Here is a 24486-nt window from a genome sequence, read left to right on the forward strand (position 1 = left end):
TGCGGAGTAAGCAAAGGAGAACTTGGGGTTAACGCGGTTGGCTAGCAGGTGTCTTACCGCCCGGATTTGGAGCTCCACCACCACCTCCAGAGGCATCCTTCCTTCCCTGTGCACCGCAAAGATCCCTTTGTGCTGAGCCTTGAACCAATTATTTCTTAGTTTACATCAAGGCAAGTGTTTTTCCAGAAGCTTCCCTGACCCCCACCCCCTCCCCTTCGTTCCCCCATCAGTGCTCCCGGCCCAGGTCCCTCCCACCGGGATGGGTAGCTCACAACAAGCTTTGGAGTGTAAGCTTTCAGAAGGCGGATGCGTCTGGTTGCCATGGACACTCAAACGCTCAACCTTCTCCTCTGGAACTCCTGGGAGGCTGAGACGCAGGCGTGCTTATGCTCTGCTGGGAACCCTGGTGGTGGCCTGGCCCAGCGACTGTCTAAAGGCTTGGGAACCTGTCCTCAGATGTTAGGATTCCCCCCATCCCCACCCTGGACACTCCGTGGTCCCAGTTATTGTGTTCAAATGTTTAACAGTTTCCATCCCCAAAGTGGAATGAGACCATGGCTCCGTTGTGTAATCATTTTTAGTGGCTACGGGGCCCCAGACACTGGGATTCCTGTGAACATTTCTATTTAGCATAGTTGTCTGTTCCCTAGGGGACTCCTGTCCTCTTCTTTGCCCCAGAAAACATGTTCACCGGCAATAGATTGAGTAGTGTACTAACTACAAATAGGTCATTGCTGAAGAGACTTAAGTTAGGAATCTCAGATCTAGAAGAATAGTCGTCAGTTCCTCTTCCCTGCACTGTTCAGCTTTCCTAGTAGTTTAAAGCGAACATTGATTGCACCACCTCCCAGGCGGTAGTTATTGCATTTGCCAAAGCAGCAGTTACACTGTAAATCAGGCAGAGTAAGATTTAACTGGCAAGAGAAATCACATCTTCCCATTGTTATTTAAAAAATAATTAAAAAAACAAACAAAACAAAAACAAAAAAACAGCAGACAGGAGGAGAATGTGGGTGTTTTTTAGCCAATCAAGAATTTCCTGGAAGGTCTATAGAGTAAATACATACGTATTCTTGTAAAACTAGGGCTGGACCTCGTGGTTCAGTTGCTAATGTTTGCCTAGTATTCATCAGAACTATATAAATCTGTCATTGATCCACATCGGCACTCCTAGCACATAGAAATTCAAAGTTAGCCTGGAATATTGTGGTGTAATTTTAGAGTATAGGTGTGACCTTGTTGGAGGAAATGTGTCTTTGTGGGAGGGAGCAATGAGACCCTCCTCCTAATAGTGCCAAGTATATGCAAACCACCACAAATATCTAGTGAGTTTGATGGTCAGCCTGGACCCCATGAGACCATGACTCAAAATAGAATTTTAAAAACTGTCGTGTGATTGATCATTGATACTTTACCTTGAGGGCGTGTGTAGTTGAAACAGTACAAAAAGGTGTCCCTAAAAGATACCGCTGAAGATATTCCCTTCAGAAGCTACAGTTTTTCTTTGAAGGCAAGCTCAGTGTGATGAAGGACACAGCGTTCCATCTGTATCCAGTTCCCAGTACTCTCTCAGCGCACAAAGACATACACGGACCGGTTCCTGGCTCTCCGGATGCCCAGAGCACAGATTCGTTACAACAGTTAACTGGTACAAGACCTGTGATGATGTCTTCACAGGGACATCACCAATGATAATACTAGTGTCTCAAAAACAAGTTGATAGTTAAACTTCTAGAGGTAAAAGAGAAGGGAAGAATCAGTTCAACTGAAGATCTGCACAGAGGTGGGCATGTTGCATGTGGTCATTTCTTTGAGGACTTCTTTGAGGACAGTGTTACTTGTGCTTTACAGCTTCAGACTAGGAAACCAAACAGCCTTTTCCCCAAGGCTACATAGCCTATCACAACAGTCATGTCTGAGTCCAGGGGCTCTGCCACTTTACTGCCGCCACAACACAGATTATTGGTCCCTGGAAACGCTGTCCCATCTGCACACCCTGTTTCAGTCTTTCTATCTCTTGATATTACTAGGCTCTCCTAGCTCGGTCTTACTAGACATCCCTCGATAGGACAGCAGAGCCCTGATTTCTTCTGAATTCCCTTGGACTACCTAGCCGTTCTTTTTGTCTGTGTTTTCTCTCCTTTACCTGGCCAAGTAGTATTTTTATAACCCTTTGTTTAACCCACCGTCTTTTATCAAGGTGACCCTCAATATACATACCAATTAACACATACACACACGTTTACATATGCCACCAGGTGTCTAACTGAACAACATATTACCCAAGTTCACACATGTCACCCAGGTCACAGATATGTGGAAGATGCTGCATCCATAATGACCCAAGCCCATCTTGCAGATCATTCCACCCATGATGCTGCCATCTTGGCTGGAGACCAAAGGAAACCATTCAAGGATGGGAATGCCACCAAGTCAAGAAGAAAGTACGGCTTCGTCTCCAGTCTAGCTACCTGTACTGGGTTGGTGTTTTTGTCAACCTAACACAACCCTACATATATCTGGGAACGACCTAATTGAGAAAATGCCTTCAGAAGACTGGCCTGCAAACAAACCTGTGAAGCCTTGTCTCGATTAATGATTAATGAAAAAGCAATCGATTGATATAACCATTCTGGGCAGGTGGTCCTGAGTTGTCTAAGTAAGAAAACTGAGCAAGTGTGTAAGCAGTGCTCCTCCATTGCTTGTGCTTCCATTCTGCCTGGAGCTCCTGCTCTGACTGACCTCAGTGACAGGATGTGACCTGAGAGTCGGAAGGAAGAGGAGATAAACACTTTCCTCCCCATGTTGACTTTGCTCATGGTGTTTTATTACAACAGCAGAGACCTAAAGACAGTATGTTTCCCAGAGTACTTTTGCAGAGCAGCGTGATGGCCTCAGCCTCAGCTTTGAAGGAATGACGCATAGCCCATCCCAGTCATATCCTGATCACAAAATAGAAAACAAAAGCATTCCCCAAATGGGATTTTCCAAAGAGTTAATTAACCAAGATTATGAATGTGACAAGCAGGTCCTTATGATGGGGATGTTTCTTTTAACCTAAAACAATGAATTAGTAACCCAACGTCATAAATGCTTCTTTTCAAGTAATAAAAACAGTCCCTGTGAGGACAGAAACTTTTTTTAAGGAACAAAAGGAATGGGTGTGAGGAAACATATAGGTGGGAATGGAAATAAATGCAATGTATGAGTGTTCTGTGGCTACTATAACAAATTTCTGTATTCTCAAGGTGTCTTAGGGTTTTACTGCTATGAGCAGACACCATGGCCAAGGCAACTCTTATAAGGACAACATTTAATTGGGGCTGCCTTACAGGTTCAGAAGTACAGTTCATTATCAAGGCAGGAACATGGCAGTGTCCAGGCAGGCATGGTGCAGGAGGAACTGAGAGTTCTACATCTTCATCTAAGGCTGCTAGCAGAACACTGGCTTCCAGGCAGCTAGGATGAGGATATTAAAGCCCACACCCACAGTGACACACCTACTCCAACAGGGCCACTCCCTGTGCCAAGCAAATACAAACCATCACACGGAGTCTTAAAAATTGTATTATCAGCTGGGCATGGTGGGGCACACCTTTAATATGAGCACTGGCGAGGGAGAAGCAGGTGGATCTCTGTGAATTCCAGGCCAGCCTGGTCTCCAGAGTAAGGTCCAGGAAGGTGGCAGAAGGGCTCTACCCCTGGAACCTTTCAGTTCTTCTCCATTTCCAGCTTCAAAAGGTTGCTGGTCCTCCATGGCTCAAAGCTCCCTTCTTCCAGCTTCAAAGCCAACAATACCAAATCAAGTCTTGCACATGCTGCCTTTGTTTTGACTCTGTTCTTCACTTTTTTGTGATCTTTATCATTGGTCTGGAGTGAGGTTTAAAAGCAGTTACTGCTCTCACCAAGGACGCATGTTTGGTTCCGACCACCTATGCTGAATGATTCACTGATGCCTGTAAATCAAGCTCCAGACGATCTGATATTTCTGGCCTCTGCTAGCACCTCCATTCACGTGCATACACCCACACACAGACACACATACATACACATAATTTTAAAATAAGATAAAAATTTTAAAGACCTTTATGATCACATTTGGACTACTCAGAGTATCCAAGATAATTCCCCAGTCATAAGGTTGGTTACTTAACAACCTCATTTTCACGTGAAATCTGAATGTCCCCTTCATTGTCTAAGATAACCTACTTTCAGTCTCCATGATCAGGATATGGACAGCTTTGGGCACCATTATTCTGCTTACAATATACAACTTCCCTAGAAAGTGATTCGATAATGTCTAACAAAAATTTTAACTTGGCTCAGTATTTCTGCTGTGAGGAATTTAGCCTGTAGATAGATTTTCACAAAGAAACCATGAGGATGCATGCTGAATCGTTAAGATATTTTTTAAAAAATGGGAACAAATGTTCATTGGGTGGAGACATTAAAACTGATGGATAGTAAAGAGCATTAAAAAAAAGAAGGGAGCAGAGCTGTTTTAACAGTAAACACCTCTAAAAAGAAAATAAACGTGTGGTATGGAAAATATATCGAGTACACTGCCATTTTGAAAAGAATGAAAATACAATGTGTATAATTATGCTTAGAGTATTCCAGGGTCGGTGGGGGAGGGTGGACCATCAAAGACACTTAACATATAACTTTGGAAAGAGCCTCAGAGTACTTGAAAGGAATCTGGCTTTTCATTTAATACTGTTAGATGCCGTTAAGTGCTATTTTCCCCCACAACTTCTATTACTGAATCAAAAAGAAAGCAGAATCGAAATGATTCTTACAAAACCAGAAAGAATAGAAAAGAGAAGCCTGAAAACATGAGACCCCGCTCCTTCTAATGCTGTAGCCGCTGTCTATTTATTCCATGGCACAAAACACCGAGCGTGCAAAAGTGTCTGCTACATCTACGTCCAGGGCAGGGGATTGTGGCCTATGGTCTCCAGATGTTTCAGGAGTCACACCCCGTGAAATAGTGGGCAACCTTTCCTGCATGTTCAGATATGTGTTGTTCCAGAAGAAAGCCTGCTAGTTTTTTTTTTGTTTGTTTTGTTTTGTTTTTTGTTTTTTCCAGAGCTTCAAAGGATTGTCACATCGGGTTACAGGACCACTGCTGAGTGCTCGATGAGCTAACACCCAGTTAGTTCCTGCGTGAAGTATGTGGAGTGGAGAGGCCACCTGGGTCATCTAACAGTGCCTGTTAGGAGAGAGGCCTTCTCTATTCCAGCACATTGATACCGCCTTATTAGAGCTGGATGTCTCTCTGAAGGCAGCTGTATGCCATAATGAATGACTGAAAGACCTTTGAGGTGATCTATTTCTTTATATCTGGACTCTGTGGGCTGATTTGTGAGGCCCTGCTGCCTTCTCTGCCAGTGAATTATCCTCTGGAAAGCATAAATAACACCAGAAGACTGATTTTTTTTAAAGCGAGTTATCAGTATTTGTGAGAAATGCCTGCTGTAAAAAGAGAGAAGAAAAAGAAAAGAAGAAAGAAGGAAGGAAGGAAAGAAAGAAAGAAAGGAAAGGAAGGAAGGAAGGAAGAAAGAAAGAAAGAAAGAAAGAAAGAAAGAAAGAAAGAAAGAAAGAAAGAAAGAGAGAAAGAGAGAAAACCAACCTGAGACAACCTGCGGTAACCTGCAAGTCAGTAAGCAGCACCTCTCCATGGCCTCTGCATCGGCTCCTGCCTCCAGGTTCCTGTCCTGTTTGAGTTTCTGCTCTGAGCTCCTTCGATAATGAACAGTGATGTGTAATTGTAAACTTTGGATAGTAAAGTCCTGAGCCTGGAGCAGAGAAATTTTTACGAAGAAAATGGGTTTCTCGTCATTAAAAATGTGGTATCTGATGATAATATTCAACGTTTTTGAAGCTGTTGAAAAGAATCTGCACAGAGGAGGTGAAACCACTAGGGGTCGTTGTAGTGAGAGATGTAACCATTGCAAAACATGATTATATGAAGGGGAGGAGTTAGTTTACGAAGATCCAGGATTTCCAAGAAGATGAGGAGCTCTTTAGATACTGCACCCTCCCCCAGATTCTGAAATATGGGGTGTTTCACTGGACCCAACATTATGGCTCTGCACGGGATGCTGATAACTTCCAGATTCTGGCAAGTAGACGCCCCGGCATCCCTTGCATCAGGATCTATACTATTTCCTCTTCCGATCCAGCAACCAAGTTGTGCTTAGACAGCCTTGGAGCACATTGACAGAAACGACGGTTGTCTGGCTGTGCTCCCAGGCACCCACAAAGGCACTCTGAAACCACATGATTACCCCAAGTGGGAGAGAGGAGTTAACAAACTGTACCATGGCATCCAAAACTATAAGCCGAACAGCACCCAGGTGTACGCAGTGATGGAGAAGGGCGACGCTGTTTTCTTCAATCCTCTGCTCATCCATGGATCTGGTCGAAACAACCCAAGGATTCATAAAGCAACTTCCTGCCATTCTGCCAGCTCTGACTGCAAGTATATCAACGGGAAGGGCACCAGTCAAGAAAACGTCGCCAAGGGAGTTGCCGGGCTAGTAGAGAAACAGTATGGAGTCAAGGGAATCATGGACTTTAAGGATACTTGGGTGTTTCGATGCCAACTTGTGAAATGAGAAAAAAAAAATAAACCTTTGAAACAGCCCTTCAAGAGCGAGGTTTGGTGATGAGAATATGAGACAGCATACAGAGTTCGAGTGCAGCCTGGGCTACACAGCAAGATGCTATGCCCCCCTCTTTCCCGCCTAAACAAAATGGAAAGAATTAGCTCCTCATTATAATTCATTTAAAGAGAACATCAAAGCAAGACATCTCAGGAAAATGCTTTTTTTTTTTTTTTATTGAGATGTTTCTTATCACCTGTAACGATCAAGACACATGTATTAGGGATGCATGAATTTAATGTGGTGCTATTGCTTTAGTGATGTAAAATATTATTTTAAGAAAAATAACCTGGGGTATAACTAATAAAGGTGACTGTGTATAAAAAAAAAAAAGAAGAAGAAAAGAAAAAGCCTGGAGGTTCCTTCAGGATTGAACCACGGCTGCTGGCTCGTGAGTGGTATCTATCTGCCTTCCTAGAAAACGGGTCTGCAGCTGCTAGGTCGTAGTTGGTGTTTGCCCCAAGCCTGAACTCTGGTGGGGCGGTGCGGAGCTCCGGGTTGGGCAGTAGGACAGACCAGGTTGATGTTGTTGAACTGCCTCCACATCTGGTCTGACAAGGTCTCGAACAGGTGCTCCGCCTCCTCCCGCAGCTGGGCAGACTTGGCCCGCATGTTCTGCGCGTGTCTGATGTTGTTGTTGCTGAACTTGGCCCAGGTATCAGGATCGGAGATCGTTTCCTCAAACTTCTCCATGCCACGGAAGAAGTTGATGGAGTCAGGTGTGTTTTTTAGGTTTAAACATCTCTCGTCAATTGACTGTGCACAGCTCTTGTCCTCAATGTCCCGCTCTAGGGCATGCTGAGCATCTCGGTTATTTTGTATCTGGAAATCAATTCGTTTGGCTAATTTTCTCATCTGATCTTGGCAATATCTTAGTAAATCTGCTTCCCGGATAAGGTTTTTCCCCAGGTTGTCATAGACCAGGTCAATCCCGAGCCTTTCCCCTGGATTGTACAGACAGTCCAGAGCCATCTGCAGGGGACTGTCCGCCTCATCAGCCGCGCACTCCAAGCGCCTCTTCAGGATCTTCAGGCTGTTGGATTCTGCCATAAGCATGTCCCGCTCGTGGCACAACCCAGACTTCCAGAAGCGGATGTCCGATAGCCTCTGGCCCAGGTTCCGGGAGGTTCCCTCTTGCATCTGGCGTATCAGCTGGTCCTTGTCGTGTATGATCCGTAGGGAGTCGTCTGTCATCCGGCTGGCCCGGAGCCGCGATGCCTCTGCCACACTGATCAGCAGATCATTGGAGCGGTCCCACTCGCGTTGGGTATAGCGATTGGAGAACGGGGAGCGGAGCGAGGGCAGGGTGGTGGGCGGCCGCCGGTCGCCTGCGCAATCCGGACATGTCTGGCTGGGGGCGACCTTGTAGAAGACTCTGGGTCTCCACGCAGAGCGGCACCGGGGCAGGTGAAAGGGTTGGTGGTAGCACTCCTGTACCATAGGGTCCTGCCCAGCAGGGGGCAGCCCCTGGAAGTCACAGTCTTTCTTGGAGCCACAGTAACTCGCTGTCTGAATGGTTCCAAGAAATTCCATCTTTCCCCATCAGCCCCACGCGGGCAAAATTTAGCCCAACCGGCTAGGGCTTCTCAGGTGCTAGGAGCCGCGGGCCCTCTGTGACTCAGTGCTTGTGTCATAAAGCACGGGAAAGGTCTTTGTGTCAATCCAGCAATGATGGGTTTCTAGAACACTAATTTTGTTTCTGTGCACAACCCCAGCCTTAAAAAAAAAAAAACAAAACCTAAATTTTATATCTTTCCCAACCTCTTTCTTTAAAACACTCTAACATTTCAGCTTTTGCACAGTTTAATAGTTCAAGAAGAAATTGTACCCTTCTTTTATTATGAATAAATAAATGAACTGCACCTGCCTCTTTCCTTGGTATCAACGAACCGTAAACATGAAGTTTAAATCTTTTTTCTCTCTCTCTCTCTTTTTTTTTTTTTTTTCTCGGAGCTGGGGACCGAACCCAGGGCCTTGCGCTCGCTAGGCAAGCGCTCTACCGCTGAGCTAAATCCCCAACCCCATGAAGTTTAAATCTTAAAAATGACTAAAGTTGCATCCTTTGGGGAACTCCCCCAAAAGGATTAGGCTATTACTATCTGTGTGGACCCACTGAACAGCTCTAATTACGTCACTGCGGTAGTGATGTGTGGTTCACGGGATGCATCTGCAAGTATGTAGACTGAAAAAATAATTGACATTAAATTCAATCAGGATACTGGTGCTGCATTGTCTAATCTAGTGGTTACATACAACTAAGTTGGCTAAAGAGAAAAAAAATAGTCCAGCTCCTAACTTGTTCTGGTCACATTCCCAGTGCTCAGTAGCCACATGTGGCTGTGACTATTACATTATTATTACTGTTGTTGTTATTATTGTTATTATTAATATTGTGCAGAGATGGTTACAATCATCAAAGAATGTTTTGATGTGCCATCTTGCTCTAGACCTAACTGCTCTTAAAGGAGATGTGGGGGATGGGCGTGTTTTTCATTATGTTTTGCTTTGTTTTACAGTGTCAGGGGTAGAACCTAAGTCCTTGTACCCTACCACTGAGCGACATGGCCAGCCGAGAAACACGCTAATGGCACCCCCCCCAAAAAAGGCATCCTATCAGTCACATATATGACGTTGAGCCTTCCACATGGCAACTGAAAGTCAATGGCATTGTTAGGACAAAGGAAGAGTTGGAAGTAACTGGTATAGATCTTAAAAATACCAATCCCCAAATATTATAGGTGAGCCATTTCTGGGCCTCGATTTTTAACGAGCCAACTCAAACTGTGTTCGGGAATTGCAGGACATGTTTTAGTATGCTTGGAGATCATATAACAGCCATCGATTAATTTTGGTAGGTAATGGAAGCTTTTGTGTCTATGTGGGGCAGACGTTAACTTCCGTTAGAGGTGCATATTAAGGTGTTGTGTTACCTTTCCGTTACTGTGCAAACACAAACCTGCCAAAAGCAATTCCAGGAAAGGTGTTTTGTGACTCAGTTTAAGAGTAGAGCCTATCAATGGTGGGCACGATGTGGCAGCAGGAGAGTGAACTTACTGTTCACTTTACTGTGTCCACAGTCAGGAGGCTGAAAGAGATGGATTCCGGGGCTCTCCATGCTCTGGAACCTGTTGAGGCTGGAGATATACCTCCACTGGGAACCAGCTTGCCTTGCCTTGCTGGAATGGAGCTGTAGGTCCCTCCTCAGTGGTCCGTGGGATGGGTCCACCCACCCACATCCAGTATGGGCAGTACGGGTCAATAAAGACTGATCACCATGTGTACATAATGGTAAAAGGACACAGTGCTTAGATTACACTTTCTAATATTCAGAAAGCAAGGGTAGCAAAATCCTCAGTGAGTCTGGGTGATGGAGCTGTGTCTAAAGATTTGTGTGTTTAAAACACATATACCTCCCAATCTGTGAGGCACTTAACTAGGAAATGCTACCCATGTTTACATGGGTCTCCTGCCCTACAATAGCCCATTAAAGGGACTCTTGGTAGCATCAGTCTGAAATCCTTCATATCAAACCCTCACTCACATAAAAGGAAGATATGGTTATATATTCAGTGCAAATGCAGACGAGATAATTACCATAGGGTATGATTAATATCCTGCAATTATTTCAGAAGGAAACCCACAGAAAGAAGATACAGCCCTGAACTGTGGTCTCATAAATATAGACAGCACATTATGTTTTATTATTTTTAGCCTTAGGAAATATTTAGGTATATAAACGCCACATTTATCTAACTCTCATTGAAATGTATTTTGAAGGTTGGGGAGACAGCTCAGTCAGTGAGGTGTTTGCCAAAAAGCATGAGGATCTGAGTTCAATCCCAGAATACATAAAGAAGCCTGCCACAGTGTGTGCTGGTATGTGCTTACAGTCCCAACCTCTGGGAGGTAAAGACAGGAGGATCCCCATGGTCCTCTGCCAACTTGGCTTACTGAACTGTCAAGCTCCAGATGCAAGAGATCTTGAAAAGCATAGTGAAGGCTCTGGAGGTTTGATATCTGAAGAGTAACACACACACACACACACACACACACACACACACGCATACACACATATACACACACATGTGCATAAACACACACATGCACATACACACACACGCATACACACATGTGCATAAACACACACATGCACATACACACACATACAGGCACACACACACACGAATACAAACACACATCACACACACGCACAAGCAAAAGGCAAGATTTAAGCCTCCATTTTTGCTATTCTGAAACATATGCAATTCACTCTCCTCGCTTATGTTTCCTCATGCCCCTAAGAGCGCTCATAAAGAGAAAACAGAATCATTAAGTCATATTAAGTCTTTATTTTTCAGAAAAGTTCCTAAAGGGCAAAAGTTAGAAGTTCATCTTAACCTTCAACAAAATGAAGGATTTCGATCAATTACAATGTCAGAAAAGATAATTTACAAAGCACTAGTGGTCTCAACCCGGGAGATGGTAGCACACACCTTTAATTCCCACACTTGGGAGGCAGAGGCAGGCAGATCTCTGAGTTCAAAGCCAGCCTGGTCTACAGAGTTCCAGGAAAGCCAGGGTTACACAGAGAAACCCTGTCTTGATACAAAGAACAGTAATCTCAGTGGCCAGGCAGAACCTGGCAGTTCGGATGTTTCTTAAGAATACGTAGTTCTCAGCCAGAGCTATAAAGGAGACCTTGTCTCAAAAACCAAACCAAACAAACAACAAGAAAGAGTACTCAGCTGTCCAGATCTCCTCCCCTTCCCCCAGGTTTGGGAACGCTTCCAAGGAAAGAGCAAATCAAAACCAAAAGGCTTTTAACAACCTTGAAGCCACTTGGGATCTGAGCCTACACATGGGATCTATTTTATATAACCGCATTAGCATTTGTGAGGCAGACTAGTGCTACACTCTGTCTTGAGCTGGACTCACTGGCATTTGTGAGCTCAACGCTGACAGTGGAAACACGCATGGTGGCTGAGAATTTGTAGAGTATCCTCTGCAGTTGGAAAGCCATTTCTTTCAGAAAAACTAGCTTGCTGATTGGTAGGCAAATCATGGCATAAATTAATTTGTGACCAACATAAAGGAGCATGATGAAGCTCCGAAACTGGTTTTATTATTTCTTATAAATATTTTTGGCTAGCGAGATGAAGTGCTACATGAACCTAGCAACTTGAATTCAGTTACTGGAACCCACTTCTATAAAGGTGGAAGGAGAGAACTCATTTCACCTTTGACCTTCACACTTGCACATATTGGCATACACACACATATACACACACACATACACACATACACACACATATATACACACATACACGTACACACATATATACACATACATACACATATATACACACATGCACACACACATACATACACACACATATACACACACATACACACATATATACACACATATATACACACATGCACACACACATACACACATACACACACATATATACACACATACACGTACACACATATATACACACATACATACACATATATACACACATGCACACACATACATACACACACATATACACACATATATACACACATATATACACACATGCACACACACATACACACATACACACACATATATACACACATACACGTACACACATATATACACACATACATACACATATATACACACATGCACACACACATACATACACACACATATACACACACATACACACATATATACACACATATATACACACATGCACACACACATACACACATACACACACATATATACATACATACACGTACACACATATATACACACATACATACACATATATACACACATGCACACACACATACATACACACACATACACACATACACACATATACACACACCACACACACATACACACACGGGGACGGGGTGGAGAGGGAGAGAGAGGATAATTTAAAAAATTACTGCTAATAAACACAAGATTTATGCCGTGAAGTCAGCAGTGGCTCACAATGAGGCTTCTCATCTGTCACAGTCACCCCTTCATCATTTATAGTTTTAGATATGAAATGTCCCCCTGTCATATGTTTAAACACCTGAAATACCAGTTTTCACTGATTTGGAAGGCTGGGAACATGCCTCCTAGCTAAGAGAAGTGGGTCTCTGGGAGAGGGCTCTGAAGGTTATGTGTGTCTCTGGTTCCAGTCTAAGCCATCTGCTACCTGTTCTGCCAAGAGGTGAGGAGTCACAGCGTCATGCACCACCACCACGGGCTGGTTCAACGTGATGGTTGTTGCCTCCGAAACTGAACCAAAATAAATCCCTTCACCCTTCAGTTGCTTCTGTTGGGTATTTCCTAGCGGCAATGAGAAAGTCATCCAGTAGTCATCTGTCAACAATAGGCGTCTTCATGTCCCCATCCTGCCCTCCTTCATCTTTATTTAATCCTGTTTCCATCCACCCTTTTGTCATTCCCATCCGTTTACTCACTGCGTATGTACTCAACAGATCTGAGCAACACAGGTGTGGCTAAGAAGTGATTTGTGACCGTGTGGAGCTTACATTCTAGTAAGAGAAGAAATAAGAACAGAAAAGATAATACAATGAACAGCAAGAAAAAAATATATATACAAATATATATATAGCATTAAAACGGGCCGGGGTCACAGGTTAGAAATTTAGACTCAGTGGCTGGGCTGGACTCTCTAGGTGAATGACATTTGACCTATGAGAAGCAGAGTTGGGGAGGATGGCTTTCCCTAGTGTTTACTAACTTTGTAAGTTTCAGAACCTGTGCCTGTGAATCTTGAAGCTGTCTGAGTCTTAGAATGCCCCCCCCCTTTTTGGAAGAAGGAAATGTTTGAATTCTAAGAGAATAACTCACATTTGGACAAGTCAAATTTTAAATGTACATGATACATTTAAATGATGATGTCCAAACTGCAGATACATGATATGAGGCTGAACCATGGGGTTTAAGGTCAGCTTAGGTTCCAACTTGGGAAATGTCAATACCCGGATGTTATTTAAAGCGACTGTAATTGACAAAATCTTCCCCCATGCAAAATCTAAGGATTTTCTAACATTAGAGGTCAACAAGAAGAGAAGGAAGTCAAGGAGAGCCTCTTAGCCATGAGCTCTACATTGACAGAGAGCTGGTTTCTTTGCCAGGTGAAGTGGAAACTTGAGGGTTCTTTGGGAAGTCGGTTGGATGGTGTTTTGCTTGGGCTGCTTGGTGAAGGGCATTATGCTGACTTACAAGGACAAACCCAATACAACGATGATGTAATTGAACAATGTTATATTCTAGCTTTAAGAGCTTGGGGTTTGGTTGAAGAACTTGGAGAAAAATCTTTGTCGTTTACTGAAATAATACAGGGTTCTGAAGAAGCCTTCACAGAATTCTTACAGAGGTTGAGTTCAGCTGTGAAGAGAGCCTGAAACCAGACAGTCTTTGATAGAAATATGGGCATTTGAAAATGCACTGAAAGTAAGAGAGCAACCAAACCATTAAAAACACGTGGAGATGAATGGATAAGGGAAACAACTAATACTGGTTCTCAGGAGTATAATGTCAACATCATAGAGCAAGTTGTAGCTAGGAATATCAGGAATCAAATGTTTTAATTATGGTGAATTTGGTCATTTCCAAAGAAATTGTAAGGCTAAAAGATTAAGAGCTCAAAATAACAGGTACATTGACTCTAGAGAATGTAATAATATAGGAGAGAACAAGCAGGTTCTGGTGGCTGTGAGCCACACAGGCTTCCAGGGTATCATGTTTGGAAAGGGCAAACATTGGTTACCGGACTGCTGGTCTGAGATACATAAGAGGTGTTACTCTTGCCATTAGTAAAGGAATCAAAGGGTATGTCTGCTTGATGTCCGCAGCAAACAATACAAGCCACTTTCCTTTGGTCAGTCAGGAGGTACCAAGAGTCAGGAGGTACAAAGCAGGCAAGAAAATCAAAATTAGGCATTTCTGATCTTATGCTTGCTACAGAAGGACGTGCAACTCTGGATCTATCTACAGACACCTCTCTTACATTATCCCCAAAAGTTGAATGTTACAAATTAACCACTGGTGTGTATGGTCCCTATGTTCAAGGACAATAGGAATCATCTTTGGAAGAAGTGAATTAACTTCTCAAGGATTTATTGTACATCCATGTATAGTAGATGGGGATAGCAAGAAAGAAATAAAAGTTCTGGGGTATGTGAAAAGGAAGATGCAAATTGATGCAGGGGATAGAACTGCTCAATAGTTGTTTCCTTACATTAAGGACAAGGTTGCTTCAGTAGAATGGACAGGACACTTTTGGGAATACTGGAAAATGTGTGTTCTGGCAAACAATAGTTAATGATCAGGGACCCAAATTAATGGTTACAAATGAATGGTGTTGACATAGAAGGTTTGGTGGATACAGGAGTTGATGTTAGTATATGTTCCCAAAAGTCTTGGAGTCTAGATTGGCCACTTCAAAAGGTTAACATACAATTTATAGGAATTGGTAAATTATCACTAATAAGACAAAGTGTTCAATGGATTACCTGTGTGGGACCAGAAGGGCAAACAGGGAAGTTGAGAGCTGTGGCTGACATAAACGTATGGGGAAGGGATCTTTTACAACAACGGGGTGCTCAAATTAATATTCCTGCAATTCCAGGGACAGCAAATAAGGAAATTAGAGGCGTGATGTGGTCGACGCCCCTGGGGAAGGTATTGATGCAGGTGATGGAAGACAATCACGAGCTGTGCCCAAGGTCAAAAACAGGGTGTCACAGGAATCGAGTTTCCAAATTTGTAAATGGGGCCACTGCTGATGTACCAACAGCCTTGCCCCTAAAATGACCTGTACGGCAAGAGCAGTGGCCCAAAACAAAAGAAAAATTACAGGCACTTGAACAACTGGCACAAGAGCAGCTGAAGGCTCAACATAAAGAAGAGTTTACCAACCCGTGGAACTCCCCTGTGTAAAAAGAAATCAGGAAAATGGAGGATGACAAGAGCGGTCCACAAGATAATTCACCCCGTGGGCTCTTTATAGCCCAGACTTCCTTTACCTCTTTGTTACTGAGATGATGGCCTAGAGTAATAATTGACTTGAAAGATTGCATCTTCTCAATACCCTTGCATGAGAAAGATAGGGAAAGGTTTTCTTTCTCAGTACCTGCTTTGAATAATAGTCATCCACTAAAGAGATACCACTGGAAGGTGCCACAGGGAGTGTTAAACAGTCCAACTTGATGTTGGTATATGTGCAACAACCATTAGAAATAATCTGTAAGCAATTCCCAATCTATCATTCATCATTATGTGGATGACAGTCTGTTGGCTGATTCTCACAAAGACGTTTTAGAGAATACGTCTAAGGTAACACAAAGAATTCTGCCATGCTGGGGGTTCCAGATTGTTCCAGAAAAAAATACATAGGGAGATTCACTTAGTTACTGGGGTTATAAAATCAGTCAACAAAAAAATTTGTCCACAAAAGGTACAGATCCACAGGGGACCAGTAGCAAACTCTTAACGATTTTTGAAATTTATTGGGCGAGATTAACTGAGGCCTACAATTGTGTCAAGTACATATGAATTCAGTAATTTGTTTCAAACATTATGAGGAGATTCCAATTTAAACAGTCTAAGCTGTCTAACAGCTGAAGCAGAAAAAGAGTTAACTCTTGTCGAACAAAGACTGCATGAGGATATACAGATAGAATTGATATACAAACATATACAGTTTATAAAAAGAACTAATTAGATTCTTCCATGTATAGTAAAAAGAACACCAATTCCGGAGACATCAACATTTTATACCGCAGCAAAGATGGGGATGTCAGGTTTTAAGTCAGATATAATAAACAAGGTGAACAAAAGTCTGTATATATCAGTTCAAAAATCAGAATTGTATGCTAGCTATCCTTATGGTATTATTAGATTATTCCGAATCTCTTAACATCGTCACTGATTTTTTATATGCGGAAAGAGCTGTTTTCCACAGAGAGACTGTTTATACGATTACAACATGTCATCAAAAGTAGAAATTATCCATTATATATCACTCATAGTTCATCTCATACAGCTTTGTTCATTAGCTCAAGGACATGATGAAACTGACCAACTACTAATAGGAAATGTGTTAGAAGCCTCAACTTTTCCGAGAAACATGTTAATGGGAAAGGTTTAAAGAAGAAAAAAAAAATTCCATCACTTGGCAACAAGCCAAAGAAACAATAAAAGAATGTACTACATGTTCTCTATACAGCCAAACTCCATTACCTACTGGTAGTAACCCTAGGGGCACCAAAAGAAATGACATCTGCAGATGGACATTTTCCATTTTGCAGAATTTGGAAAGCCTATCGTTGACACATTCTCAGGATTTCAATGGACAACTGCTTTAAGATCTGAAAAGGTTGATTGTGCTATTACACATTTGTTGGAAATAATGGCAACTGTGGGGATACCTACACAAATTAAAGCTGACAATGGTCCCACCTATGTCCCCAATAAGATGAAGCAAGATTTGCATATCATACGATTTGCATATTATAATATAAAGCATGCTATTTGCATACCACATAATCCCATGGGGAAAGTAGTTATAGTTAAAAGAGACACTTACTATACAAAAAGGGAGATAAAACCCCTAGGGACAGACTAAATGATGCTTTGTTAACTCAGTTTTCTTAATGTTGGTGAAGAAGGAACAACGGCAGCTGACAGACACCGGGTTATGGAAACACTAGAGGAACTAGAACAGGACAGGGACACGGCTGTAGTTGTGCTTATGTATCTCCAGGGAATGAAAAATATGGATACCAATAAAACTTATAATTACTGGTATCTCAAAAAAACACACGCACTTGGACTAGCCCAAGTGATCAATCACAAAGAGATGGATCATACATAGACTGGACAGACAATATAGAGACTGGATAGACACAGAGATTGGGCAATAAATGATATAGCTAGATGATAACATTTTTTTCCCTTAGGGCCCAACAATAGACAATCCAGAGACTGGGCAATAAATGCTGCAGCTAGTGGTTTTTTGTTTTTTTGTTTTTTGCTTTTTTCAGACTAACCATTTTTTTTCCTTGGGGACCCCCAAACAGGAATTCTTTGTTCCAATTCATCAGGAAGCAAATATATAAGAAGATCATTGTCCCACTCCCTTAAGTTAGGGCGTTGTTTCAGTTGCTTGATGTGTTATGGGTGGTTGGTTGTTTTAATTATTGTATTGTATATTGACGGAAATGTAAGGTTTTTTGTTTAATTATTCTATATTAACAGATGTACTGGCTGGTTTTGTAGGTCAACTTGACACGAGCCGGAGTTAGGAGCCTCCCTTGAGGAAATGCCTCCATTGACATCCAGCTGTAAGGCATTTTCTCAATTAGTGATCAAGGGTAGGAGGGCCCATTGTGGGTACTACCATCCCTGGACTGGTAGTCTTGGATTCTATAAGAAAAAAAGCCAATATGTAACATCCCTCCATGGCCTCTGTATCAGCTCCTGCTTCTTGACCTGCCTGAGTTCCAGTCCTGACTTCCTTTGGTGATGAACAGAAATGTGGAAGTGTAAGCTGAATAAACCCTTTCCTCCCCAACTAACTTCTTGGTCATGATGTTTGTGCAGAAATAGAAACCCTGACTAAAACAATAGACATTTAAGGTTTTTTGTTTAATTAATGTATATTAATAGAATTTTAAGTTTTTTCTTTAAATAATGTTTATTCATAGAACTTTACGTTTTGTTTGAATTATTGTATACTGATAGATAATTAGTGTTTGAATCATTGATATTTAGGGGTTTTGTTCATTGTATTTTAATAGAAATTTAAGTTTTTTGGTTCAACTATATTGTATATAAGCCAGTTAGAAAATGTGATGGTTCTTATAATTATTTCTGTTGTGTGTAGATTGTTAATGTTAGAGAAAAGGACAATTTTTAAACAGAAAGGGGGATATGAAGTGGAAACTTGAGAGTTCTTTGGAAAGTTGTTTGGATGGTGTTTTGCTGGGGCAAACACTCAAAGGAGTGTTTTTCTGAAGTGGACACAGGTGAAAGACCAAGGCAGACTCACGAAGGAATGTTTTGCTGAAGCAGACATAGGAGAAAGGATGTTCTGCTAAAGCAAGCATGTGAAAGGACTCTCGATGAAGGATTCTTTACTAACGACATTCATGTATTGGTCTGCCTTACACTGCATAGTTGAGCTTCATCTGTCAGGACTCCATAGAGAGAAATGCACCAAAAACTTGTGGTGTGCTGCAGTTTCTTGCTGCTTCGAGGACTTGGGCTGATTGACAGAGTGATGTCAGCTAAAACAGATGCGCCACTGAGATAGCCCCATGGAGGACATGTGATGTTTGGGTATGAATAGGACTCCAGTGACAGGGGCTGAGCTTGACTTGCTTATAGAGCTAGCTGTGCAATGCTTCCCTTCCCAGAGAGAGGCACAGTCAAGAACTTCTGATGTTCCCTGCTCCCTCCTGCTGATTCAAGCGGAAGCTGAGGTCTGGCTGTCTCTGCTAGGTAGTGCCACAGCTGCTGATTCCTCATTGCTATCCTGACTCTACCAAACTGGACTGCTGGTGTATCTGTGAAGTGTTTGCAAGCAGATCGAGCTGCTGCTGCTGACCTGTGAACTGAACTGCTGATGTCCAGACAACACAGACTGGAGTTGCTCCAAAGAACCTCTTAAAACAGGTTCACTTCCCCCATATCCTTTCTTTTCCACTACCTCTGGTAAGGGAGGTTAAAGTGTTTAAGAACCATCATTAAAAATAGGATTTGAAGAAATAAAAGTTACAGCCAGGCACCACTCAAAGCACTTTGTGGTTTCGAATAAAGAGGGAAAAATAAAGTGTTTTCATTTTCTCTATCCTGTTACACTTTCCTCCTTGACATTTTATACCTGACTTCAACGAGGGTTGCATAAAAAGCTTTTCAACTTTAATTTATGATCATAAAGCTATGCACTTGTAGGAAAATCTTTTATCAGCTATAACATTCATCCTTTTAAAGTTACTTAATAATTTATATCCATAGAGACACAGAGGTGGGAGCTGTGGTAAAAATCTGCTAACCCAGCAAAGTAACTTTGCTTTCTTAACAAAATACCTATTTACAAGCCTGATCTTACAACTAACCTGATAGCTCTTTAGAAATCTTTCTATTTGTATCATTTTACTGAGCTAGTCTACCTTTCTCTTGAGCTCCTCCAAACCCAAGAGAGCTCCTTAGCTCTCCTTCCTAGAATTCTGTTTCACCTGTGTCCTGCCAGTTGCTTCTGTGGTTTACAAGTCCAAAGAGAGAATCCCTGTCTCTTACCCGGAGTTTCTTTCGGGAAGGCTCTTCCAAGCCAAAAGAGAGAGCATTCAAAGGTCCAATTGCCATAAAAGAAATCTCTAGCTCCTCCCCTATACCTTGGCAGGCTGATCCATGTCACCATCATGGTGGGGGCCTCCAAGACAAGTGAGTAGGGGCTGAACCATTTCACCTTTATGGTGGGGTTGGCTCAAGGCCACCCAGCCCATTTTGCCTCAGGTCATAGAGCAAATTGGGTCATAGAGCAAAGACCACTAGACCACTCCCAAGCAACTTGCCTTAAAGTAGGCAGGAGGTTTTTACATTTTAGCATGCTTATCTATTGAGACTTGCAGTGGCACGCCAAACCGTATCTATAAGGACACACCTAACCGCATCTGACAAAGGTAGTGTCTATAACCATTGAGTTTTCTATAAACAATAATCAATTATCCTGTAACAATCAGCACAATACAGGAAGGCTAAGTAGGAAACTAAGACCCTCAGAATTTTCCATCCCTGGCCTTAGTCACCAAAGTAATTATTACATCTCTTCTATCTCTTCCAAGATTTTTATAAAAGCATCTTTTATTCTCCTGAATAATTGTCATCTCCGAGGCTTACTGCAATCTGTCAACCTAGACCTAGCCCTGGAAGCTTCTAGCTCCACAAATCTCATCTAGGCTGAGAATGTTTTCAGCCTCTGAGTCTTGTGTCTAAATAAGCTCAGTCTTTCTAGTTCTTTCTGAGCAGCGGCTGGCTGGTTCAAGTCAGGTGTCTCACTCAAACACTTCTCCAAGATAACTGATTCAATCTGACTTCTCTCTCAACCTCTGACTTACTTACTTACTTACTTACTTTATTTATTTATTTATTTGTTTATTTGCTCTGCTTGGTCTCAAACCAACTCTGGCAATATTTTCTAATTTTCTAGCTTGTTCTTTCTCTGCCCTGCTCTTTAAAACAAACAAACAAACAAACCAGCTGCAAGTTCTTACTTTATATAAGCTAATTCTGCAATGTGGTTTCTTTAACTTAGTGCCCCATCTATGTAGCCCAGGGTGGTAGTGAACTGGATAATCCTCTCGCCTCAGCCTTTCCCGGGATTACAGACTTGTACCACCACTTCTAGTTCATTTCAAAGATACTTCCCCAATCAGTACACTGAGATCTACTCTTCCATTGCTTCGACTTATTTTTAGCTTTCTTTTACTACCCTCAAAACATCTTCATAGATACATTTTTGGATACTGCTGTAAAAATACTGTTGGATATTTTCCTGGTTATGAAAGAGCAGAACCTAAGCACATAAGCTTCTCATGTCATCCCTCTTCCTTAAATGTTACACAGCATTTGTAACAACATTTTTCTCATGTACTACTCAACCATTAGGATTAACTAACCTTTAGAGTCTTCCACTCAGGGCTAAGGCAGATGATGTCGTAGGTAAAAATACTAGCGGAGCAAGCACGAGTACCTAAGTTCAAATCCCCAACAAGCCTGCACCTCTGACCCCAGCTCTGTAAGTGGACTGAGACAGAAGGCTTGGTGTCAGTTCTTCAAGCTCAATGAGAAACCTTGTCTCAAGGGAATGCTGTGAAAAATGACAGATCAGGAGAACTGATGTCCTCTGGCCTACCCGCTGTGTACCTCCCTGCCCCACCCAACCCCCACACACAGTTAGTTTACCAGTCAATCAAAGGTGAAAGATTGATATTCTGTTGTCTTATCGTATAACAAGCCTGATTGTTAAACATGCAGGTTGTGAAGTTAGGCTTTTCTAGTTCTTCGATGTCTCTGTTTCTCTCTCCCTGGTCCTAGAAACTGAAATCAGGGTCTTGTCTGTGTTAAGTGAGCGCTAGGGTACATTCCCAATCTTTGGGTTTTTCTCTTTAAATGTATTCTCGGGCTATGGGGGCTCATTTTGGCTCAAAAAGAAAAGAGACAGCCAGCATACGGATCTTCACGGTTCTAAAAGATTCAAGAGACAGAAAGTCCTCTGATATCTACTACTTGTTTCAATTCTTTACAAACGTGCTTGCTCCGGAATTTTATTTTTAGTGTCCTCCTCTGCTGTAAGAGGGTTTGGAGACCAGTCTTGTAGTGGGAAATTTGAAGCTAAAGGAAAGTTGGTTCTGCGTTCTAAAACGGCCCCCCTCGACTCCAACTTAGACTCCTGTGCACGAAGAAGCTGTAGTTTTGATACAGAAGAGGGACAAGTCAGAACACCCTTGGACCGCTCGGATCCGAACCAACAGAAACCCTAGTTAGCTTCCCAGGACCTAAGCGCCAGACTTTCTCTCTTAGTCCAGAGGTGGGCACGCCCGACCACGCCCACCGGAAATGACGCACTGACCGGCTACTTCTTCTTCCGCAGTCCGCCGGCGGCACAGTCCAGGCCTGCTCCGGGGGTGCATCGGCTTCGCCAGCGGCAGAGGGATTCTGGGTAACGACCGTGGCCGGCTGGGCGGCTGGCTCCGCCCAGCAGGTTCCACTCACGCCAGGGCCGTTAGCGGTGGCGGTTGTCGGGCCCGGACCAGTGGGACATGGAGCAGCCGTGGCCGCCACCGGGCCCCTGGAGCTTCCCGAGGACTGGCGGGGAGACCGAGGAAGAGAGTGACTTAGACGTGTCCCCCTCTTCTTCCCACTACTCTCCGGTACCGGACGGCGGCGCCCAGGTAACAGCGGCCTGCGTTCTGCTAGGGACGGGGGATGGGAAATGTCTGCGGGCATCGCGGGGGACTGATGCCAAGCCACAGCCCTGGCAGCATCTTCCACGAGAAAGGAGGTGGCCACGCGCGCATTCCCGACCTCCACGTCCACGCACACTTGTCCTTTTACCTGGGCTGGTTGCCCCTCACCTTTGCAAGAGGTTCCTCCTCCTCCTCTCTCGTGTCAGCGTGGAGCTTTGCGGGCAGCTCAGCCTACATAACATTGACCCTTTGTCCTCTTGTGCGTGCTTTCATCCGAGCCTTTATTACAAGCTCCAGCTACTTTGTGCACAGTTGATAGGAACAGAGTGTGATTGTACTTCTATAATAGTACACCGAGTCCTGACATAAACATCTCACGTGCTCTTTCCCACGCTGATATCTCAGCAAATTCTGTAAGCCTCGCCTTTGACGCTGCACACACCTCCGTTTCTATCATTGGTCCCTTACTGTATTCATAGTTTCATTCCGTGTCAGTCTCCAGTGAAAACGTACAGCCACAGAATTGGCTTTTCTTTCAGACTTCCACCCGAAGTTCTGACATTACGTGTGTTTTTCAACCCAGCTGTCCTGCATCAGAAACTGTCAAGTGTGGTATCTCACTTAGGCTTTTATGGCTGACTTCTCACCTGGGTGTGTTGTGAACTAGATTTCAAAAGCACATACAAAACCCTAATCTTTTCAATGAAATTGATAGTAGATGGCTGATTCTTAGGCGTTTTTGCAAAAATGTAATGACAGCTTTTATAACAGCTTTTCTTAAAGATGACTGGTTTAAATCGTCTGCCGGCAAGTGTAGGTTAATTCTGCCAACCAGCTGAGTTGATTGGGCTCACACACAAGTGTGCTGTTTCATAGCCACAGACTACAGTCATCCCACTAGTCATCGGGAAAGTGAGGCAGAATGAGAGTTGATGGGTCAGTAGTCATCCACTAATTACAGAGCTCTAGTGTCATCTGTGTAAACATAGTATTACAGAGGGAGAAAACAAAAATTTATTGCTGTCCGTTTGGACAGTCAAGGGAAAACTGTCTCAATTTCAGTGCATTGTGGTTGATGCAAAAAGAAGTAATCCAAGAAACCCGGTATCTTGAAACTAATTATTTTACCTGTGCATTTGTTTAGGTGATGGGGGTTAAAGAGGCTTTTATTGCCTTCATTAAAGGAGATATCCCAGGGTTATCTAGTTAGATAGTGGCAGAGTCCCCACTAGAACTCATGACCCCCAGTCCAGTGTTTTTTCCAGCCTACCTCTGCAGTGCCTATCTGCAGAAACGCTGTACAATTTTATTTGAATGAGAAGGCCTTTAAATGGTGATAAAATTTGCAAAGTCATTACTTCTAAGAACATATAATTATTACAAGCCTAGTTATATCTCTTGCTAGCTTTAGGAATTAAATTTGGGGGTTAGAATATTTAAAAAGAATAAAATGTTTAATCAATTAACAGGCTTTTAAAATCCATCTTAAATTACTGGCTCGCAATTTGTACCAAATATGAGAGAGGGAGGTTTCTCAATGTAACAAATGATGTGTGAAAAAGCAAGCCAGAATCTAAGAACTTAAAAAAAGTTTGCATCTTTTTAATTAAATTTTCATACAATATAGTTGCATCTTGTTTTCCACTCTCCCAACTCCTCCCAGATCCTCCCCACCTCTCTACCCACCCTACTTTACATTCTCCTTCTCTCTTTTAAAACAAACTACCCAAATGAAATCAAAACAAGCAAAAGGCTAGTAAGACTAAATAAATAAAATTTGTAAATGCTAAAATGGAATAAAAATCTACAAAAAACAAAACAA

General features: G+C 42.7%; 3 protein-coding genes and 1 pseudogene across 21 annotated transcripts in view; 2 read left to right on the forward strand and 2 right to left on the reverse strand.

The window, feature by feature from the left end:
* Spata6l (spermatogenesis associated 6-like) overlaps positions 1–322 on the reverse strand; it is a 53571-nt gene extending 53249 nt beyond the window's left edge. For 7 of the 10 annotated variants that reach the window (XR_005489004.2, XR_010055143.1, XM_063268600.1 and 4 more), the window contains exons 1-2: positions 273–322; positions 58–138 (exon numbers count right to left, since the gene is read on the reverse strand). Coding sequence is in view for 6 of the 10 variants with exons in the window: in XM_063268600.1 (XP_063124670.1) it covers positions 58–96 (39 nt within the window). In the remaining 4 variants the exon portion in view is untranslated. Of the gene's footprint in view, positions 1–57 lie in introns of all 10 variants that reach the window. The other 3 variants (XR_010055142.1, XR_010055144.1, NM_001014165.1) reach the window with 3 other exon arrangements.
* Positions 323–5777: 5455 nt separating this feature from the next.
* On the forward strand, positions 5778–6671 carry Phyh-ps1 (phytanoyl-CoA 2-hydroxylase, pseudogene 1; annotated as a pseudogene).
* A 181-nt stretch (positions 6672–6852) lies between these two features.
* Positions 6853–22472, reverse strand: Tekt5l1 (tektin 5 like 1). 4 transcript variants are annotated; one of them, NM_001402563.1, is made up of 5 exons: positions 21661–22286; positions 21375–21565; positions 13146–13220; positions 12878–13011; positions 6853–8384 (listed from the first exon to the last, which is right to left on the reverse strand). In NM_001402563.1, exon 5 carries the CDS (start codon positions 8199–8201, stop codon positions 7083–7085), a length of 1119 nt encoding a protein of 372 aa, NP_001389492.1. In that variant the 5' UTR covers positions 8202–8384; positions 12878–13011; positions 13146–13220; positions 21375–21565; positions 21661–22286; the 3' UTR covers positions 6853–7082. The 4 variants fall into 4 exon arrangements, with proteins under 4 accessions (NP_001389492.1, NP_001389493.1, XP_063120571.1 ...); XM_063264501.1 differs by having other exon boundaries at positions 6868–8384; positions 21375–21502; positions 21661–22472; NM_001402564.1 differs by lacking the exons at positions 21375–21565; positions 21661–22286 and adding an exon at positions 22328–22459.
* Cdc37l1 (cell division cycle 37-like 1) overlaps positions 22422–24486 on the forward strand; it is a 28898-nt gene continuing 26833 nt past the window's right edge. For 6 of the 7 annotated variants that reach the window (XR_005503952.2, XM_017589033.3, XM_017589034.3 and 3 more), the window contains exon 1: positions 22483–22649. Coding sequence is in view for 6 of the 7 variants with exons in the window: in XM_017589033.3 (XP_017444522.1) it covers positions 22518–22649 (132 nt within the window). In the remaining variant the exon portion in view is untranslated. Of the gene's footprint in view, positions 22650–24486 lie in introns of all 7 variants that reach the window. The other variant, NM_001011941.1, reaches the window with a different exon arrangement.

Source organism: Rattus norvegicus, chromosome 1 (assembly GCF_036323735.1).
Source record: "Rattus norvegicus strain BN/NHsdMcwi chromosome 1, GRCr8, whole genome shotgun sequence".
NCBI lineage: Eukaryota > Metazoa > Chordata > Mammalia > Rodentia > Muridae > Rattus > Rattus norvegicus.